Genomic DNA, 21,056 nt, shown 5'->3' with positions numbered 1-21,056 from the left:
AATGTCCTCTTTTATTAAAAAAAAGGCCACCCTGACTCCTCTTTCTAGAATAGCACTCCCCCAATATAATGCCCAGTTCCCTTAGCTTCACAGCATTTGGACCACAGGGCTGATGCTATATTGGCTTGTTTATTTCTTTCTTGTCTGTCTCCTTGCTCTATATGTAGGTAGGTTTCCTAAGCATCCCCAACGCCTGGCACAGAGTAGGCACTCAGTAAATGTCTGTTGCGTGAACGAACCCCTTCGGTGCTTAGAAGAACACTTTGTGCCCAGAGAGAGGCAGGGACTTGCCCAAGGTCACGTAGGGAGCCAGGCCTCCTGACTGTCGGCCGCAGGACCTGCTTCACCACATCAGGCTCGGCCTGCCTGGCTGCCCCTCCTCAGAAGCGTGGCTCATCGGAGGCCCCCGGCACACTTCCCTTCCTTTTTAAGCTGTGAGCGGTTTAATTTGCGAGCGCCGCCGCCTTTCATGTCCCAAGCTGCGTCCCTGCTCCCTCTGATCTCCGAAGCTGCCCAGATCCTGGTGCCGCCTGTCGGGCCCGCCCTCCTCAGCCCAGATCAGGAGGCTCAGTAATTGTGACTGATTTTCAAAGCCGCCTGCAGTCTCCGCAAGCACCCCGGTGTCAGATTTGCTTTCCCTTCAAAAAGTTGCTCAAATGAAATAAACTAATTTAATTTCTGCTTCCTCCCTCCCCCTCCTGGGTTCCTTGGCTTGTCCGAGTTGAGTCCCAATGCCTGACTCTTCCCTGAGCTGAATGTCAGAGTCAGGAGGCTGGGAGAGGGAGGTGAGGCAGCACAGGGGTGCCTGAGGCTGATACTCACGAACCCGGCGGTGGCGGGTGCGGGGTGGGGTGGGGTGGGGGTGGGGGGTTCTGCCTCCAACAATCTGGGTGACCTTGGATGTGCCCTTGCCCTTCTCTCGGCCTTGGTTCGCCCAAGTCTGACACAGAGACACTGCCACTCCAACAGTCTGGGACCCAAGCCCTGACTTCCTCAGTCACCGACTTGCTGTGTGACGGTGGGCACATTTTCTCCTCTCTGAGCCTCAGCGTTCCCATCTGTCCTATGGGGATGCTACCATCAGTCCTGCCATCTCTCAGAGTTGAAGTGGGGGTGAAGTGGTGGAGACCTGGTGGATGCCTCCCTCTGAGTCCCCTGTCCCCACCCGCTCTCCGAACTGTAGTAGAGGGAGCTTTCTAAATGCCCATCGCTCCCTTGCTTAAGTCTTTCCCAGGTTCGGTGCCTCCCTCAAGTCCTCCGGGTATGGTTCTTGCTTCCTTCTCCAGCCTCATCTCTTCCCACCTTTCTGGTCTTTTCTGGTCTTTCTGGTCCGTTTGGGATGAAGCGAGACAGGGCCAGAGTCTGAGTCGGTGAGTAGGGGCTGCAGGACCAAGGAAGTCCAAGACTTGCCGTGTGACCATGGACACATCACTGCCCCTCTGAGCCTCAGTTTCCCCCATTTTCAAAATTGATTTCTCGGTAATCACTGGGCTCTGAAAGTCCACGGGTCTTTGCTACTGACAACTTTCGATTTATCTCTCCACCGAGCCTATATATTGAAGTGCCTTTCGCAAGGTCTCCGCTTGGCTGTCTCATCAGTACTTCCAACTCAGCACGATGGAAACCAACTCCTGATGTCCCTCCGTCCTCCAGACCTATTCCTCCAGCTGCTCCTCCCGTCTCAGTAAATGGAAATCCCGTCAGTTTAATTGCCCAGGTCAGAATCTCGGGAATCATCCCCGAATTGTCTCTCTCTCGCACCCCGCATCCCATCCATTAGCAAATGCTTTCAGCTCTACTTTCAAAATACACCTCACAGTCGACCTCTTCTCTATACCCTTACTGGTCCCACCTCGTTCCAAGCCACCATCATTTCCTGCCCAGGTAATTGCAATATCCTTCTCAATGGGCAATCTGCTTCTGTCCCTGCCCCACGGCCAGCCCCACCACCATCTAATTTTCACCGAACAGCACGGGATCCTGTTAAAACGAAGTCAGATTGTATCCGTCCTCTGCACAATCCTCTCCACTGACTTCCCGGCTTGCTCAGCATAAAAGGCAAAGCCCTGACTACGGTCCACAGGGCTGCACGACCCGATCGCGTCTCCACTTCTCCTCCGGGCCTTTGCAGCTACGGTTCCCTATGCCTGGAATGCTCTTCCCCCAGGGCCCATCCTTCACAACCTTCAGGCCTCCATTCAATGTCATCTCCTCAGATAAGCCTTCCCAGACCAATGACATGTGTGTGTTCACTTGCTTCCCGCCTGTCTTCCTCAGCCAGAAACTATCCTCTGTGATGGGGAGACTTGTCTGCCTTTTCAATGCCATGTTCTCAGTGCCTGGCACATAGTAGGTCCTTGTACATGCTTGTTAAGTGAATGAATGAATGAATGAATGCACTCAAACAGACACATAGCACGTCCTGTGCACGCACAGGCCTTAAAGTGCCGTTTGACCAGCCACATCTGGTCACTGCACACTCACGTGTGAATGCACCTGCACACCAGGCATACGTGCGGACCTGCGCGCGCGTGTGTGTGTGTGTTTACAGCAGCCTGCACCCACGTTCATGGCCTCCTGTAACTACACTCTGGTGGAGCCTGGCCCGCGGGGGGTAACGTCTGTCTGTGGCTCTTGCCCGTGTCTCTCTGTAGGGGTGGCTGTGTCTGTGCGTCAGCTCCATGTGTGTGGGGGGCTGTTTCCTGAGTGGGGTCGTATGTGGCTGTGCTGGGGTGAGGTCATGTCTGGTTGTGTGGCTGGGCCTCGTTTCAGCTGCGTTCGGCTCTGGCCGTTTCCAGGTACAGGAGCGCCTGTGGGCAGGTGCACCCGCGCCTGTGTAGGGGCTGTGGCCAAGGGCCGTGCGAGGTCTGCGTGGGGCTGAGCTCCGGGGAAGGGCCGTGTGCAGGTCAGCCGAACTTGTAAGTGGGGCTGGGCCCGTGTGCGTGACTGCACGTGGGGCGTGTCCGTGTCCCAGGGTGTTGCTGCGTCCACACGTAGGGCCGTGTCCGTGTGGGGTCTGTGTCCGTGAATGTGCCCGAGGTCATGTGTGTGCCTTTGTCCAGGGGCGCAGCTGTGACCGGGTCATAACTATGCCTGAGCCCCTGCGGGCACCTGGGCTCATGCCCGTACCCCCTGCCTGACTGGAGCAGCGGTTCCTGTCTCTCCTGCCCCTCTAGGGTGTCAGCCAGTCCCACAGCAGGCTCCCACTCAGAGCCCCGTAGCTCCCCTTCCCCCACGCCCTGGCTCAGCCCCGCGCCTCTGGAGCCCGCCGCCCACCTGTGGGTGAGAGCTCAGCCACGCTGCCAATGTAGGGGCCGTGCAGGAAGCGGGGCTCGCTGTCGTTGATGTCCTGGACCTTGATGATGAACTCCGACTCAGGCTCCAGCAGGCGGTCGGTGGCGCGATCCCGGGCCTGAGCCCGCAGCGTGTAGAACGTTTTCTGCTCCCGGTCCAGGCGCTCCATGGCATGGATGTCTCCCGTCAGCTCATCAATCAGGAAGATGGTCCCAGCGCCCTCGCCTGAGATGGTATACTTGATGGCCCCGTCACCCTCGTCCGAGTCCGAGTGGATCTGGGGAGGCAGCGGGGGGGGGGGGCAGGTCAGTGGGTCTGGGGGGGGGCCTTGGTGCTTGCATTTCGAACAAGCTTCCAAATGGCTGTCTCTGACCTCATCCTGAGTTCTAGGTCCAACCCCCGCCAGACTCTGAGCCTGGCATGTGGTGGGGACAGGGAGCAGAGAAAGGGAGGGGGGAGGAAAGGGAATGCACACCGAAGGGGCACCTCCTCCGTGCCAGGAGCTGTGCTAAGCAATTCACGTACTTCTTTAAAAAAAAACAAAAAACAACCTGCTAGAGGAGGTTTTCTATCTTTATTTTATAGCTGGTTTTCTTTTTCCTTTTCCTCCTCAGGACTAGAGTAGTGGGATGGTCTGCTCAAGGTCAGACAGCTAGAGGAACGGATCTGGCCTCCGGCTTGGGCTTTCTCACTCCGTCGTCAAGCCTTCTGGGAGCAGCCCTCGGGGAGGAGGAGGCAGCGCGACGTGGCCCTGGCTAGAGCATCATCCCCCTGGGTGTCCCCGCACAAGTCACTGCACCTCTCTGGGCCTCCCCAGTCACCTCCTCTGTAACACGTGGATCATACGGGCACCTCCCTCCTCGAGGTGCTGGGGGGCTCAGTTTAAAGTCCACAGAAGATATTAGCACTTGCCTGGCACCACGGGGCACGTGATATTTACCAGCCAACATGGCGGGGGCACTGCCATGGCATCGCAGCAGGGCCCTTGCCGGGCCAGGCAGGACCCTGTGGCTACGGGATCAGGGAGAGGTCCAAGATGCTGAGGCAACTGGGGCCAAGGGAGAGGAGAGAGATTATTTACCTTTCCACTATCTTAACGACCGGCTCAACTGTACTGGTGTGTACCAGCTGAAAATCAGCCCTGCCAGAGACATAATAAGTGTCCAATAAATGGTAGCTATCGTTATTATTATATTATTTACTAAATGTTAGCTATATATAACTGGGATTTAATCCAGGCATTGTGAGGCTCCAAAGCCCAGGCTGTTTTCACTGAACTCAGACTTCTTAGGCAAGGGACCAGGAGGAAGGCTATTCTCCGAAACGGAAACACCTAGGTCCTGATCCTCCAATGCCCAAATTTCTGAGGCAGCTCTAGGCACAGGGAAAATCATCCAATGAAGCTGGTGACCTTGGGGGGGGTCTCTGCCCCGCTCTAAGCTTCTACAGAGATTGAATGCGAATGACAGAATCCTTAAGGCCCCTTTCGGGCCAGGATGCCATGTACCCCAGCCCACTCAGCAGGATAACAGGTGCCAATGAAGTCGTCACGGAGAGGGACGAACGCCCACCCCTTGCCACGCGGGAGGAACCCGGGTATAAATTCTGCTAGTGGAACTCTGTGTCTGAAAGGTGGATTATAGAAGTGCCATTTGGAAGATTGAATGGCCCATAAACATTTTCATATTTCATTAGCCGATTAATGGGCATCTCTCTCTTTTTGGCGAGTCTGCTGATTCTCAGCAGAAATTGCGGGGAGTAAATGGAGGCGTCTGGTGGAACCTTTCCGGGTCCCCGTCCTGTTATAGATTGCCCCAATTAATGCCCGTTCTGGGCTCCACCGAGAAGCCTTCTTCCTGTCCAGTTACTGTTAATAGATTTCTCATAAGTGGCTGGATTGTAAAAACCTCATAACTCAGTTTAATGCCCCCAATAAAATTATCTCAGGACGTCAGCCCTGAATCATCGGCAGTGCCGGGGATGAGGAGACCCGTCTCTCCTGTTTGCTGTTTATGTCTTCCCTCCACCTTTGCCCAGGGGAGATGGGGACAGGAGAGGGTCAACTCGTTCTGTCTGCGAGTGCCTCCACGCCTGCTTGTTGTGTCAGTGAACGTTTCTGAGCCGTGTGGTGGAACAGACAGCCTGGGGGGTGACTCTTAACAGCTATCATCTAAGTAGTTTTCAGCTCTGCCCTAGGAAATATATTATTCTCCCCATTTCTCAGATGGGAACACTAAAGCACAGAGAGGGGAAGTCATTCACTGTGTCACACAGCTAAGTTCGGGAAGCCGATCTCCTGATCCCATCACTCACCCACGCTGGGATCATGGGCTTGTTCATGTTTCCTCTCTGAGTCCGTTCGCCCACCTGAGAAACTAGATCAAACCCTTCTGGCACAGGTACAGTGAGGATTAAAGGAGAGCACTTCATAATGACCCGAACCCTCTGTAGATCATCGCCGCCTTCCCTTTCTGTCCCCTGGCTCTCTATCCTGTCCCTGCAGACCTTACTTGCCTGCATGTGAACTCAGACTCCGGGCAGGGATCGCTCACGAGTGACGGGTGGGGAGGAAGGAGTGGAACCCAGCGGTGATGTCACCGAGGTCCTTCTGTGAAGAATGACCTGGGGCTTACGCGGTGGCCCAGTGGCTACCCTCCGGGGACTGCAGAGTCAGACCGGGCTGAGTGACGTGGGCCAGAACCAAGAGCTCAGAGCTGTGGGTTTGGGCCTGGCTGGGGCTGCCTGCCCAGCCTGCCTGGGTCCCAGCTCCGGAGTCAGAAAGTGCACCTGGGTCTCTATCCCAGAAGGACACTTCTCAAGACTCTCGGTTGTGAGTGGAGGCCGGAGGACAGTGCTCTTATGTACAGAGCGCCTACTATGTGCCAGATGTGTTGTGGGGCCTCTGTAGAAATCTAATTCCACGATGGAATTAGATGCACATCAATGTATCCCCCTTTCCCAGGTGAGGAGACTGAGCTGGGCCTACATCTGTTTGACTCCAAAGTGCAGTTTGTCCGTCTGTGGCCCCTGCGAATCTGTCAGTCTGGCTGGAGGAGGGGGCCCGGACACACACCCCTTTTGCCTCGTCCCGGCCCCAGTCACAGGCGGCCTCTCTTTCATCATTTGGGAGAGGACTGCACATCACAGATCAGGAGAGGTGACGGGCTTTGGCTTCAGGACCAGCCACCGGAGTAGCCTCTCCACCGCCCTGCTGCGTGGCCCTGAGGCAGAAGCTGCCCTTCTCCTAGCCTCAGTTTTTTCATCTGTGAAGGACACGCTGTTGCTCCCCTGCGCTCCAAAGATCCATGAGACAATGTGTGGAAGCTTCTGGCACATGGTAGGTGTTCGATGCAAATTAGTCTCCTTTTCCCACCCCGGTCTCAGGAGGGAGTAAGGGTCACCCTTCGTCCCCGTCTCCTGACACAAGACCACAGGCTGAAATCCTGACCTGACGGAGAGACAGGGGCATCATCTAGTACCTTCTAGTACCGTCGTCTGCCTTTAATGTTCGTTTTTGAGAGAGAGAGAGAGAGAGAGAGAGAGCGAGCGTGAGTGGGGGAGGGGCAGAGAGAGAGGGGACAGAGGATCCGAAGCGGGCTCTGTGCTGACGGCAGCGAGCCCAACACGGCGCTTGAACTCTCGAGCCGCGAGATCATGACCTGAGCCGAAGTCAGATGCTCAACCGACGGAGCCACCCAGGCGCCCCTACCTTCTTGTCTTTTAAACCTAGCTTGTTTTCTCCTTCAGGCAATCCTCTGAGGTGCCCCCCACCCCCACTTCGTCCTGCGCACGCTCCCCGCCCTGCTCCACACTCCCCCAAACACCTCAGTGTCGCACATCTGTCTCCCCAGCTGTCCTGAGCCTCAGGGGTGTGGACTAACTTTGATTCGTGGCCGCTGAACTCCCCATGCCTGGGCCTGCAGAGAAAGTACGGGGGAAGTGAGAGAATGGAGTGTGCGCGTGTGCATGTGTGTAAGAGTATATGCACGTGTGCGTGAGAGACGTGAGAGCCTTGAGGACCAAGCATGTGGCTGTTCGTTCCCATCTACCCAGGACCCAGCACACAGCCTGGCACCAAAACGTATTGAATAAGTGAACACGAAACATACAGCTGCCGGTAAGACTCCCCAGCTGCCTTCTGGGATTTCTGGAGGATCCGATCACTGTTAAACCCCAGGTGGAGAAGAGCCACCAGACACACGTCTAGACCCTTTACCGTAACCTCACTGATGTCTCATTATGATCTTGTGAATCAGAGGTTTTTCTCTCCCTACTGCACAGATTGGCAAGCCGAGGCTCAGAGAGGGTCTATATTCCACCTAAAGTCACACAGCTAACAGGAGGCAACCCTGAGGCCTCACTCTGCATCCTGGGTTCTTTCCTCCACGGCCTCCTCCTCGAGTGTGGACTGGCCCAAACATTGTGGAAAACACAAGAGTGATGGCTTCTCATCCCGGGGGAACTGAAAAATGGGATTTATGAGGCCATTAATTACTTCCTCCTAATTAAATCAAAATTAAATGCGAGCAGAGGTACGTTTTCCTTATTAAAGACAATTAAACGGACAGCGCAGCTACGCAAATAAAACGAGTCCAGGATTTAAACGGAAAGCAAATCAAATAAAAAGCCTCCCCCCCCCCCAGAATGAGGGGGTCTGTTCACGCCTGTGCTTCTCGTAAACCAGGAGTTCATCAATTTTCTTTAAATATTAGCAACTTAATTAAATCTGCTCTCCTCCCCACTTTAATCCTGCTGTATATCTAAAATAGATCTCACCGCCCACAGGAGTTGGTCATAAGTGCTGACCCCATAATTCTATCTTTTTTTTTTAAAAAAAATTAAAAAATCCTACAAAATCCACATCCAGCTGACAGAAGCCCCGGGGGAAATTACAGTTCGGAAAAGGGATTAGTCAAAGTACCCAGATTGTATGGAAATCTGGGAGGTTGATTTGAGGGTGGGTGCTGCGGGAAGGTTCCCGGAAGAGGTGGGCAGGGTTGCTGAGGGGGCAGGACCACGGAGGGAGCCGCCGCCGGTGCGGGGCCTGGGTGGCGACCACTACCCGCTACGGGGCCCCGGCGGTTCCTGCGGGTGCCGGGTGCCGACAGGAGTCTGGCGGTGAGTGATGAAGAAGGCGCTTGTAAAATAGGTTACCGTTGGGCGCCCGGGGTTCACTCGGCGGATGGTGCGGTTGCTAAGCTACCTTTGGAATTCGACAAGGACGGATGCTCCCAGCGGCTCCCTGGGGCGGGGGACCAGGAAGCAGTGAATTCACAGAAACCAGAAGTCCTTGCTTCCCAAAGAGCCAGAGAGTGTGGTATGAGTGTGTGTGTGTGTGTGTGTGTGTGTGTATGCGTGTGTGCACATATGACCGCCCACACGAAGGTGGGGCTCGGCTGGGAAGGAGACAGGTGGTTTTTAAAAGTCCAAGCTCATGTTCTTCATATTCCTATTGAATACGGAATATTCAGAGACCACCTGCCCCTGCCCACCCCCCTCACCCCCCGCACCGCTTCGTGGTGAGAAAGCAGGACATCGGGTTGCCAAGAAGGCTTTCGGGGTTTGGGGCAGGGGTTTGTAGTGTTCTGTGTAGCTGGGAGGCTCGAGGTGGTGGGAATACCAGGCGAGACCTCTAATAATAAAAGCTAATATGGAGCACATGCCAGGTGCAGGTACGAGCTATGCTAGGTCCTTGACATATGCTAACTCGGGGAACCCTCACCGCAACCCTTTGAGGAGGGGATAGTAACAGCCCGTCTCAGCAGATAGGGAACCCAGGGTTCAGAGAGGTTAAATAACGTGCCCAAGATCAGAGAGACAGTAAGGGGCAGAGCTGAGATCCGAGCCCGGCTGCCTGGCTCCAGGCGGCCCCCTGGAGCCACACGCTGTATGCTGCTTTTCCGAAGAGAGCGTGCTCTGGGCAAATGTTTGCAAAGGGGTGGAAACTTCTCTCTCCTCCCCGCACAGAGGTGGGCTCTGGGAATAAGAGAGGGGGGCTCGGGGTGAAGATGCCGGAGGGGAGGATAACACCGTCGTCGTGACAGCAGTGGGGATGTTGGGAGAGGCTTCCTCAAGGAGAAGAAGGACACCGGGGCGGGGCACGTGCTTGGCTCACAGCCAAGGGCAGTTACACTGCACTGGGCCCGCAGCTGGTGTCGGGATGTCGGGTCCCTTGGGTTGGTTTGGTCACCAGGTTGCTAGGTGACCTTGGTATGATGTTCTCTGCCTCAGGCCTCAGTTTCCCAGCCTTATAATGAAGGGACTTAGTAAGGCGACAGACGGTGTTTCCTGGAGACAGAGGTAGGCTTCCACGCGTGCCGGATGCAGTGCAAAGTGCTGAATCAGGGGCGGGTTTCCTTCATCCTTGCAGGACCTGGGTGGCTGGGGAGGCCTCAGGGCCCCAGTGGCCGGGCAGACAACAGAGCCCAGGTACCCGAGATCATCAAGCTGACGTTTAGGTGGATGTGTCCGAGCCCTTCTCCGTCTCTCTGGGGTTTTCCTGGACCCAAGTCCATCTCCCAGGCCTGGGCGTCTGGGAGAGGTTTGGAGAATGTCTGGGAGAGTGTTTCAGAGGAGAACGAGGAGGAGACAACAACGAACATGCGGCAGGCTGAACACCGAATAGGCTGTTTTCTTCCTTAATCCTTTCAACAACGCTAGGACTCGGGCTCTTGTAGCCGCCCTCTTACAGATGAAGACACAGGTTCAGAGGGGTGAGGTAACTCGGTCAAAGTAATATGGTTCACGGGTTGGCAAAACCAGGCCCGAAACTCAGGTGCGTCTGGCCCCCGAGCCTGCCTTCTTAGCTTTCCTCACCATCAGCTACGGCCCAGACGGTACTGGTTCCTTCTTCCCCACCCCCTGACTCCATTCTGCCAGCCCTGCCACCTCACTGCCCTGGCTGGGAGTCAGGAGCCCTCGGCTCTGCCACTAGTTGGCTGGGTGACCTTGAGGCCACGTCTGGAGGGAAAGTAGCCAAGGACCAGGGATTACTGTGTCTAGACCCAAAGAAAATCTAGGTTTCTTGCAAGACAAACCTAGATATTTACATCAAGGCTTTCCTCCCCTCCCTGATCCCTGAGCCTCCGAAATGAGCACGTTGGTCAGTCTCCCAATTCTCAGACTCGTTAAGCACACAGGCAACTCCAGAGTTGGTCTCTTCCCCGTGTCGGCCGACCAAAACTTCCTGGAAGGCTGACCGGCCTCAGCAGAAACCAGAGAACTGTACCCTAGAAGCAGCTTCTGCCTCCATATCTCAACTGCTGACAAGCCTCTGAATAAGCCAGCCTCCTTCAGGCCTCCAAGTCTTTGCAGAAGCTATGCCCTCTTCTTCATCAGCCTGATGAACTCCTACTCATACACCAAAACCCAGCTCAGGTGTTTTTCTCCTCCACGAAGCCAGCCAACAGATGCCATTTGTTGACCGTCTGCTCAGTGCAAGGTGCTACCCTGTAACGTGTTACCAGAGCATTTCTGCTACTCCGGGGAGCCTCCAAATGGCAGAGGCTGGATCTTACTAGCCTCTGCCTCTCCATGCGGGGCTAGGGATTGGAAGGGCTGAAAAAAAGTCCTTCCCAGCTTCACACACTCCGAAGGCACAGATCTTTAGCCACATTCACGAGCATTTACTCAGGGAGTTTGAGAAAGTCACTTTCATTCATTCTTCATTCATTCATTCATTCAATGAACAGTTTGCGAGCAATGTCTGTGCTGGATTTAACAGTAAGCAAAACAAACAGGGTCTAATAGGAAAAACATACATGAACTGCACAATCAAACAAACACATGCCTAATTAAGTGCTATGAAGGAAAGCTATGGAGACCTTGGAGGGCACATGACAGGGAGGGATGGCCACATACAGGGGATCTGTCCACGCCTGGTGTGGTCAGGATGGCTTCTTTGGGGACGTGGCATTTGAGTGGAGACCTGAGTGTCAATATAGTGTAATCAGCAGAAAGAGCAGGACCGACCTGTTGCCGGGGAGGAAATCACCCAGGCAAAGCGGCGGGGGCAGGACTGGGCGGGGCACTGTAAGGACCAGCGGGAGAGCCCAGGGGCTGAAACTCAGAGGAGTGTGGCAGACGGGGCTGCAGGGGGAGCCAGATCTCTGTGGGCAACGGGACGAAATTTGGACTTGACCCCAAGCGCGTGGGAAGCTATTGAAGAATTTTAAGCAGAGTGGAGAGAATACGTGTGTGACACGAGCAGATCTGCAAACTTGCTCCTACATTCTCGATGCAAGACGGGGGGCCTGGGTTTACCTACTAGCACTCTCCGAGACGCACCGGGGAGAGGGACCGGAGGAGGGCGTGGGGCAGGGGAGGGAAGCGGCGGGCAGGACCCCGTCGTCTGCCCCAGGCGGGGCGCGGCTGGGCGGAGGCACCAGGGACTGGGACGGGGGTTAGGGGAGCTGGGGTCCCTCGCGCCTCCCAGTGGGTGTCTCCGGGGTCCAGGGCGCGGGGGCAGCGGGTGCGGGGGCCCACTTTACCTTGCCCACGTACAGGGGCTCGGTGCCCGTGTACTCCTCCACCACGAAGAACTGGTTCCACACCCAGCCGCGCTTGACGCGGCCCGCGCCGGGAGCGCCGTCTTGCCGAGCCCCGGGCGTCCCCGGCGCGGGTGTGCCCGCCGCCCACAGGCGTCCCGGCAGCGGCGGCGGCGGCGGCAGCAGCAGCAGCAGCAGCAGCGCGGGCGACAGCGCGGCTCCCGCCCGGAGCCCCCGACCGTCGGGCCGCGGCCTCATGCTTGGCGTGCGCCGGGCCGGGGCCCAGGAGCATGGACGGGAGGCACCAGGGCGTCGCCGCTCGGTGGCAGCACGGAGCGGCGCCGCGTCACATGGTGGCTTCAGCGCGGCCGCCGGGGCGCCGCCCCCGACGGGGCACCCGGACAGGCCCGCGGCCCTGCGCGCCGCCCAGCGGCGGGGGCGCCCGGCTGCAGGGGGAGGGGGCGCGGCCGCTCCCGGGGCATGGACTGGCCCCCGGGGTCCCCGCCCGCGCCCCCCTCGCGCCGCCGCGGCCGGATCACCAGGCGGCGCCCCCGCGGCTCCCGAGACAGCCGTGCGCCATGGTCCCCGCGCGGAGGGGTGCTGGTTGCGGCCGGGCGGGTCCCTGGAGGACTAGGGGCCGTCCCGACCGGACCGATCCTGCGAGAGAAACAAGAGAAACGTCAGAGGGGGCGCCTTGTGGTGGCAGGGCTGGTTGAGTCGACGGCTCTTCTTTTAGGTACTAATTAGACACCTGCTGTGACCCGTCGTCGTGATCCCGGCCTTCTTGGGCCAGGGTCTGGTCTGCCCCTTTTCCCCACCCCCACCCCCTGCCCCCAGCCCTGGATCCTTCCTTTCAACTCCCATCACACGCCTGTCCTCTCTCAGCCTCCGCCCACTTTCTCACGGCCCGGTCCGGCTCCTTCCCCGTGGTCCTCCCTCCAGGAGCCCCCATGCCCACGGGAGCAGGGCCCTTACCAGCTGTTCCCCCTGACGCTGGCTGACAATCTATCTAGCCCAGCCCAGCCCCTGGAAATCTCCCGCCCCAGAGAGGGAGCAGGTCCTTCTAGAAGGGGTCTTCAAGGGCTGCCAGGACCCAGGCCTCCTGGGTGCACAGAATCCAGCACCCAGCCTGCCACCCACACTCCTGCCTTCTTACAGCAGGTGAGAGGTCACTTCATCCAAACCAGGAGCCCAAGGAAGGCCCTCGGATCTGCTCGTCCCTGCACAGCCCCTTTCAGAGATGGGGCACATGAGTCCCCAACGGCCTTGCTTGGAGGTGTCGAGTGACTTTGGGCAGGGCCACAAGCCCTCTGAGCTTACCACGGTGTCTCACATTCCCCCAGAAAACATTCCTTTCGCAGGGTCTGAGACACACTTCTCCCCCCCACCCCCACCCTGGACCAGCACCACGGTCCCCAGATCAATCCATCTCCCCCTCCCTCACCCCGCCATCAGATCCTGCTTTCAGCAAAAAAGGATCTGAGGGACTAACTCCTACTCAAGCCATAATGATGAATAATGGCTTAATGTGGGTGTTTACAGGGGACAGCAATGCTGCTTTAATGGAGGAATTTTAGGCACCGACAAAAGTGAGTGGAGGTGAGGGGCTCAATCTCCACCCCTCTCCCCAAGCCCAGTTCCGCTCAGTTCAACAACTCAATTCCACGGGGCATCGGCTTGGCCAGGTTTGGGCTGGACAAAAATAAGTTCACAGTTTAGAGGCGTGGGGATGAGACCTCCCAATAACAACCTAAGTGCCAGGCAGAGTGTGAGCAGGGCTGTAAGAGGGGCTCCGGGAAGGGAGTGGGCACCTGTGTCTGCAAGGGGAAGGTGGGTGGGAGGGAATTAGGGCTGTTTCTTGGAAAAGGGGGCATCTGAGCCGGTGGGGAGAAAGGGCAGAGGAGCAGAGGCAGGCAGTCTAGGAGGCGTCCGGCTGGTGGGGGGAGTTAGGTTGGAAGCATGAGGGGTGTGGCTGGGCAGAGGTCCACCTGCGGGTGACCCAGGTGGCTGGAATCTCGGGGGGCAGAAGAAATGTAGACCACCCCCTATGAGCCGGCACCAAAGAGGCCAGTTCTCATCCCTTTAACTGACTTGTGTGAGTCACGGCAGCTGTGAAGGTTGGTGTTTTATACCCGTTTTGCAGATGCTTGATTCCCCAGTGGTCTTGCCGGGCACGGGCACCAGAATATCCTTACGAAAGGGGTTCCGGGTAGGGAGTCTGTTGGAAGGGGGGACGCAGGAGGTTGATGCTGCATTTGAGAGCCTCACAGCCCCTGGGGAGGAGAGGAGGGAGGAGTCCCGGACATGCTGGTCCCTCTTTCCCTACAGGCCCCACCCTGAACTAACGGAGGTCAGGAGGGCCCGTGACCCTGCTGCGAGCACCCCCAGCACCCCGTCCCACCCCCTCCTCACCCGCTCTGTAGGGCCTGGGTGTGAAGGCGGAGCTGAGGCCTGAAGACACCCCCCTCCCCTTGGGGCCCTGCTCTGTGATCCCGGAGATGTGCTCCGGCCTCTGGGGAGCCGGCTCTGATTCCCCACGTTACAGCCTGGGCCGGTCGTAATGAGGTTGGAGTTATGGGTGAGGAGAGGAGGCATCGCTCCGCAGCCTTCATTTCCTGGAGCTTATGACTTCCCTGCGGGCTCGGCAGGAACTGTTCCCCTGACTCCATCAGGCAGTTCCAGGACCCATCAGGGCCCTGCAGGGACGCAGAGGGGAGGGGCCGGCTGGAGGGCGGGTGGGGGGGGGCGCTGGGGCCACCCCTGGGGACATCTGCGGAGGCGAGGCGCAGGAGGTGGGAACAATGGGAGATTCCCCCCCCCCCCCCCGCCGTGTTTGCAGGCACCCCATCGCCGCTCTCCCTCCTTCCTTTCTTTACACCACCTTTTCAAAGATTCTATCATTCATTCGTTCATCAAACACTAGCATCTACTACAAGGGGGGAGACAGAAATGCATGCATTCATGCATGCATTCATTCATTCATTCACTCAACATACTTTCAAAATCGTTTCTCTGTGAAGACCGCAAGATACAATCAGTTGCTCAGCTATATATCAGGAGAGAGATGCATTTCTTCTGGTTATTCATCTACTCTTTCAACAACTATTTACCACACCTCCCTGATGCCGGCCCCCGTGCTGGGCCCTGGAGACAAAGCAATAAACGAAATAGTCCTGGCCCTCCTGGAGCTGACCTTCTAGTAAGAAAGGAAAGAAATCTACCATATAATTTCTGGGGGTGAGAAGCGTTACGAAGGAATACAAAACGGGAAAAGGGGAGGAAGAGAATGATGGAAGGGCTGGAGTGGGTGTCTTACTCTAGATGTGATATCAGGGAGGGCCTCTCAGAGGAGGTGATATTTGGCTGATCTGGAAGGATGAGAAGAAGCCTGGCACAAAATGGTTCCACGCAGAGGGAACAGCACATGCAAAGGTCCAGAGGCTGGAATAAGCCGAGGAACAGGAAGGAGGCCACTGGGGCTGGTGCAGAGCAAGAGGGTGGCTGCAGATGACTTGGCCATTTTATTCTGTGTGTGCAGAGAAGGGCTTGGGGGAGTTTTATACAATAAAAACCACAGGAGACCGAAACGGTCTATGGCCATAAGGGGATTTCGTGATGGAAGGCCCTCAGCACAGAAGGGCCAAGCACAACACAGTGGGCTGTGGGGTAGAGGAGGTGTCACCTGAAGTTCGAGTGCAAGAAGGATTTGGACACATGGAATTCGGGCTCTTGGGGAAGAAGGAGCGCTCTGTGGAAGGTCTACGGGCCGGGGGGGGCAAAGGCCAGAGGTCAGATTTCACTTTAGAGAAAGCAGAATTCAAGAGTGGAGGAGTGTGGTCTCGAACCCAGGCTTGGATTCCCCTTGGCGTGGGGCACCTTCGAAGGACTAGGAAAAGTCACCCCTCTCAGTGATAACAGCCCTGTGCCGGGCGGTGGGGGACATGCTGGGCGGGACAAGGGTGGCTGCATCTCGGCCCCAACCTGCCGCCCTGGCTGGGCCCCCTTGGGCAGGGCACACCCAGCACTGTGATTTGAGACCCCCCACCTGTGTCTCCTCCCCGGGCCCTCATCCCGCCCACCTGGGCCTCTCTCAGGCACCGGCCTGGCCTGGCCAGGGTCCCCAGCCACCTGCCAGGACTCCTACAGCCACTTCGGCCTCTTCTCTCCCTCCCTTCCTCCCTTTCCTGCTCCAGCTACGTTTCCTGAGTGGGTGTAACCACAGGACCCTGTCCTGGCATTCAGTCCTTCACTGGGGGCCACTGTGGAGCCTCGGGCCTGCATTCCCATCTGCCAGGGTTTCCCAGGAGATCTTAGGCACGCTGGTGGCTTTCTCTAGGCTGCAGGTCTCAACCTGCCGCGCGGTTGTTTAATCCCAAGTGGGATTACAAGCCAAGCCCCAGGCTGGCTCAGTAAACGTCGGCTGTGCTCTCTCCACTCTTCAGCCTCTGCTCCTATAACCCATGTGCTCTGGGGCCCGTGTGCGCGTGTGTGGTTCCTGTGTGTGTGGGCCTGTGCCCGCAATCACGGACGTCAGCGTGTGTGCGTGTATGTGGTGCACATTCACTCATTCCAGAAATATTCGTGAATTTCCACTCTGTGCTGCTCTAGGCACAACAAGAAACGGGTAGAGTCCTCGCCCTTGCAAGTCTAATGGGGGGCAGACGGTAAACAAATAAATAAAGAAACCAATAAATAACATGATGGATCATGGTAAATGCTATCGAGGGAAACAAAGCAGGGTAGGTGCCAGAGTGGGGGGATTTGCTCTTTCTGTCTCTCAATCGTCTCTATAAATGAGAATTCATACAAGGTGGCCATGGAAGGCCTCACTGCTAAGGTGACATTTGAACAGACCTCCAAAGGGAGGGAGGGAGGGAGCTGTGCACATAGCTGGGAGAAAAGCATTGCAGGTGGCAGGAACGGCAAGTGCAAAGGCCCTGAGGTCAGTGTGTGTTTGGTGTGCGGGAGGAACAGCAAGGAACCCCTTGTTGCTGAAGTGGAGTGACAGGGGTGTGAGCAGCAGATGAGCTCAGAGAAAATACGGAGGTGGGCGTCAGAGCCTGCTGCATCTTCTTTGGGTTTTTACTGTCCGATGGGACCCCTACCCTGGGAGGGCTTGAACAGAAAGATGTGATCTAATTTATGTTTTAAAAGATCATATTGGCGGGGCGCCTGGGTGGCTCTGTCGGTCGAGCATCCGACTCCCGCTCGGATCTCGTGGTTCGTGGGTTCAGGCCCCACATCGGGCTCCCTGCCGTCAGCACAGAGCCTGCTTTGGATCCTCTGTCCCCCTCTCTCTCTGCCCCTCCCCCGCTTGCACGCGCATGCATGCTGTCTCTCTCTCTCTCTCAAAAATAAATACAGACATTAAAACAAATGTAAAAGATCATGCTGGCTAGCTATCGTGTGCAAAATAGAAGGAAGCCGGGGCTGGAAGGGGCTGGGGGTGCCGTTTCAATAATGAAGAGGGGAAGCGAGGGTGGCTGGGACCAAGGCGGGGACAGTGGGGGCTGCCTGTGTGGCAGGCTATGCTGTGGGTCGGAAATGGGGCACCAGGGGAAGAGGAACCAAGCACGACCACCCTGCAGCCTCAGTGGCGGGAGTGGGGGGGTTCCGGCTCCCCGAGCTGAGGACAGCTGTGGGCAGAGCAGAGGTGGGGGGGGATCAGGAACTCCGTCTTGACGTGTTACATTCAAATGCCTCTTAGGCGTCCAGTAGTGACATCAAACAGCCCAGGGCACCTTCTGCCAGGAGCTCAGGAGCCGGGTCCTGGCTGCAGGCGTGCATTTGGGAACTTGGACGGTATTTAGAGCCGGGACTGGGTGAGCCCACGAAGGACTGAGCGCAGGTGGAGAAGAGGTCCAGCACCTCAACCACGGAGATCTGGGAGACGGAGAGGGCGGAACCAAGGAGACTGAACAGGAGGAGAGAGGAGGGCAGGGGAGGGGAGCCAAGGGGGGGGTCCTGGAAGCCCACTGGGGACAGTGCTGTAAGGAGGAAGGGGTCATCTGTCCAGCTTTGCCCGTGACAGTCCTGCTTTACATCCAGTGTCCCGGCAAACCTGTTGTAGTGTCCCGCCCCCTTTTACTCCCAGTTTAGATGATGAACTATATGGTCATCCTACCGCCAGGTCAAGTCCGCTGTGGACTTCAATGAGTTGACCGTCGGTCTTGGCCACACGGAGGTCAGCGGTGGCCTCGATAAAAGCGAGTTTGGTGGCGCGGTGGGTGTGCAGGCTTGAATGGAGTGGGTTCAAGAGAGACTGGGAGGCGGGGAGGCAGAGACATCGGTGGGGGTGGGTGACAGCCCCTCTAGGGATTTTTTAAGGTCACTTTCGCCTGCTCCCCCAGCTCCCACCCCTACCGCAGCAGTCTGCTGGGTTTTATGGTATGTAAAAGAGACAGATGGTGGGGACGCCCTGGGGGCTCAGTCGGTTGAGCCTCCGACTTCGGCTCAGGTCATGATCTCACGGTTCGTGGGTTCGAGCCCCGCGTCGGGCTCTGTGCTGACAGCTCGGAGCCTGGAACCTGCTTCACATTCTGTGTCTCCCTCTCTCTCTGACCTTCCCCGCTCACGCTCTCTGTCTGTCTCAAAAATAAACATTAAAACAAAAATGTTTTAAAGAGACAGATGGGAAATACAGCCTTGGCCAGCTGCTAATAGCCAGTCCCTTTCCCAGTCCTGTCTTGCTGCGATTCTGTCTCAATATTCACAGAATATTGAGCTTGGCCATATGCTCACCCCCTCCCCTATGAATAGTGATTCATCTAAAGGAACGAGAACCTTTCTCCTCTCCCCACCAGTGATTGGTTTAGAAAGTATCCATGTGACACAATTCTGGCCAATGAGATCTGAAGGGATAACTGCTAGAGAGCTTCTGGGAATTGTTTGCCGCTCTTTAAAAAGAGATGCCTTGAGGAGAAACTCTTCATTTTCTGCGTGTGTGAAGAGGTGATGGCTGGAGCTACAGCAGCCATTTTGGGACAATGAGGGAAGCCCCCCCACCCCCCACCCCACACCCCCCTCCGCAAGAGGCTAAAGGGGCTAAGTAAGAAAGAGGGTACAGTCTGTGGCTTTGATAATGTTGTTGAGCCACTGACTTTTCCCACTGTGGGCCTTGAGGATCCAGTGCCCTACTTCCGGCCCCTACTTCCTCCAGCCTCTCATTCTCTCTCCTCCAAACTCCCTCAGACCTGTCTGCCCGAATCTTCTCTGGGGTTCGGTGTCAGCTGTGATGGCAAGCTTCTGGAGGACAGAAGGCACGGCCATTCCTTCTTCTGTCCCTCCCTGCCCCTTCCCGCACACGCCTGCCAGAGCCAAGCACAGAGCTGGGTGCTGGGAAGGACTCCGGAGAATGTCGCCTCGGACAGATTGTGGGAGCTGCTTGGGCAACATTCTTTCCCTGTCACTGAGGGGCTGGCAGGCTTGCTGATTTGCTGTGGCCTTGTCTATGCTCCGGGCATCACTGCCACTGCCCACACTGTGTCCTTCCAGAGTCTAGGCTGGGTGGCCAGCGTGTCCTCTTTTGATTTCTCCGTGCCCTGGTGTCATTGTTGCCAAGGCTGTCCGACTGCCAGCTCCGTGGCTCCAGGCCCTCCTTTGTCATCTGGCTGTCTCCCTGGGGACAGAGGAAGGGCTTCTCATCCTACCCATCCCGCGTTTGTTTCCCAGCCTGTCTCTGTGCCAAGACCAGGAAGAGGGGCTGGGCACCGTGACCCCCCAGGCGGGACAAAGCAGGGGAGACGTCACGGTGCAGCCGGGACCTCCTGACCTCTGCCTCCTCCCCAGGGTTCCTGATCATCTTCTTAGCCCCTCTCTCTGGGGCAGAATTTAGCGCTCAGGGGGCCTAAGAGGATGGGGTCCAAAGTCGGACCAGGGTTTGAGTCCTAGCTCCGTTACTGTATGCTCACCTTGGCAGTTTGCCCCGTTTCTCTGAGCCTCGGTTTTCTCATCTGAAAAAGGGGCTAATAGTGCTTATCTCCTCCGGCCGGAGGGAAGGCCAAATAGGACGACACCCATGAGGGCGTCTACGGCCTTTGGCAGTCAATGTTGGCTGATGAGGTAATAAGGACTACGGTCACCATTCCTGCTAACTCGACTACTCCTGGACCCCTAATTTGTACATAGTATCCTGACCAGGTGAAGGGGCTCCGAGGTATTTTTCTGCTCATTCGTTTAGTCACTCATGCGTTTATTTAACAACCGCTCTGGGGCCCACGGGCACACCTCGCTGCAGGAAGAGGGAAGGTGTGTGCAGGGTAAGGGGGTTCCTCCTGCACGGGTGCAAGGCTGGTGCCCGAGACGAGGGCCACGCAGGGAGAGGCAGCTCATTCATTTGTTCGCGCATTCGTTTACTCCCCCCGCCCCGCCCCCTGGCTTGGCGTGGATGCGTCCTCTCTCCCTGCCCACCTGGCTCCCAGGTTTGCCAGCGGGAGCCGTGCCTGGCAGCCTGGCTCCTGTCTGCACTCTCTGTGCTTGGCTGCTGTCTTCTCCCTGGGGAGAAGGAAAATTATTTCTACCAGCTCAGTGCTCTCCCTTCCGGCCAGAAGGGATCCTAGCGTAAGGCAGGAGCTGTTGGAGGGGCCACCCCGTCTCTGCTCGCCACTCTTGCTTCCCGCGGCTCCCGGGTGGAGGGCCCCGCGAAGTCGCCAACAGGAGAACAGACTAGTTATTGCCTCGTGTGCCTCGGGGCACCCGTGTGCCAGGGCCCATGTGTGCTCAGCACCTGGTCCCAAGGGCGACTCCCGGCACGTGTGGGCGCTCAGCAAGTGTGGCGCGAGGGGCCGCATGGGTGTCTGCTCCTGTGGGCTGGGCCCACGGGCTATTTCTGGGGCCGTGGGTGTGATGCCAAGCTCAGCAGTGTCCTGCTGGGGTGGGGTGGGGGTTCACATCTCTGAGTGTGTTTGGGGGTCGAGTCAGGATGCGCCAGAGCTTCTGGGCTTGGTAGCCAGACCATTAGCTAGGGAGGCAAAGGTGGGGGGCCAGGGGAGAGGGGACGAGCGGGGCGGGGGCCATACGCACCCCATTCACACGGTCACCCCATCTGCAAAGGCTGCTCCAGGGGCCCCCAGTCTTGTCCCCCCCCCCCACGCTGAGCGTAGATTTGCCCTCACGAAGCCCAGCTCGGTCTGAAAGTTTCTCCCGGGCCAAACCTTCCCTGGCTCTCTTTCACCTTCAAGGTAAAGTTAGTTAGTTACCATTCGGAGTAACAAAGGGACTTTCACGCTCAGGGGCTCTGCACACGATCCTTGGAGGTGAGCACTCCTATTTGCACTC

At 57.2% G+C, this 21,056-nt stretch overlaps 1 protein-coding gene across 1 annotated transcript in view; it reads right to left on the bottom strand.

The window, feature by feature from the left end:
• Positions 1-12,063, bottom strand: part of CDH22 (cadherin 22) — a 66,611-nt gene extending 54,548 nt beyond the window's left edge. Inside the window, exons 1-2 of the mRNA XM_023251172.2 lie at positions 11,784-12,063; positions 3,277-3,571 (exon numbers count right to left, since the gene is read on the bottom strand). Coding sequence (XP_023106940.2) covers positions 3,277-3,571; positions 11,784-12,038 — 550 coding nt within the window. The 5' untranslated portion in view covers positions 12,039-12,063. The remainder of the gene's footprint in view (positions 1-3,276; positions 3,572-11,783) is intronic.
• Between the last annotated feature and the right edge of the window lie 8,993 nt (positions 12,064-21,056).

The sequence above is a fragment of the Felis catus genome, chromosome A3 (assembly GCF_018350175.1).
Source record: "Felis catus isolate Fca126 chromosome A3, F.catus_Fca126_mat1.0, whole genome shotgun sequence".
NCBI lineage: Eukaryota > Metazoa > Chordata > Mammalia > Carnivora > Felidae > Felis > Felis catus.
This window is presented reverse-complemented; position numbering and strand designations above follow the sequence as displayed.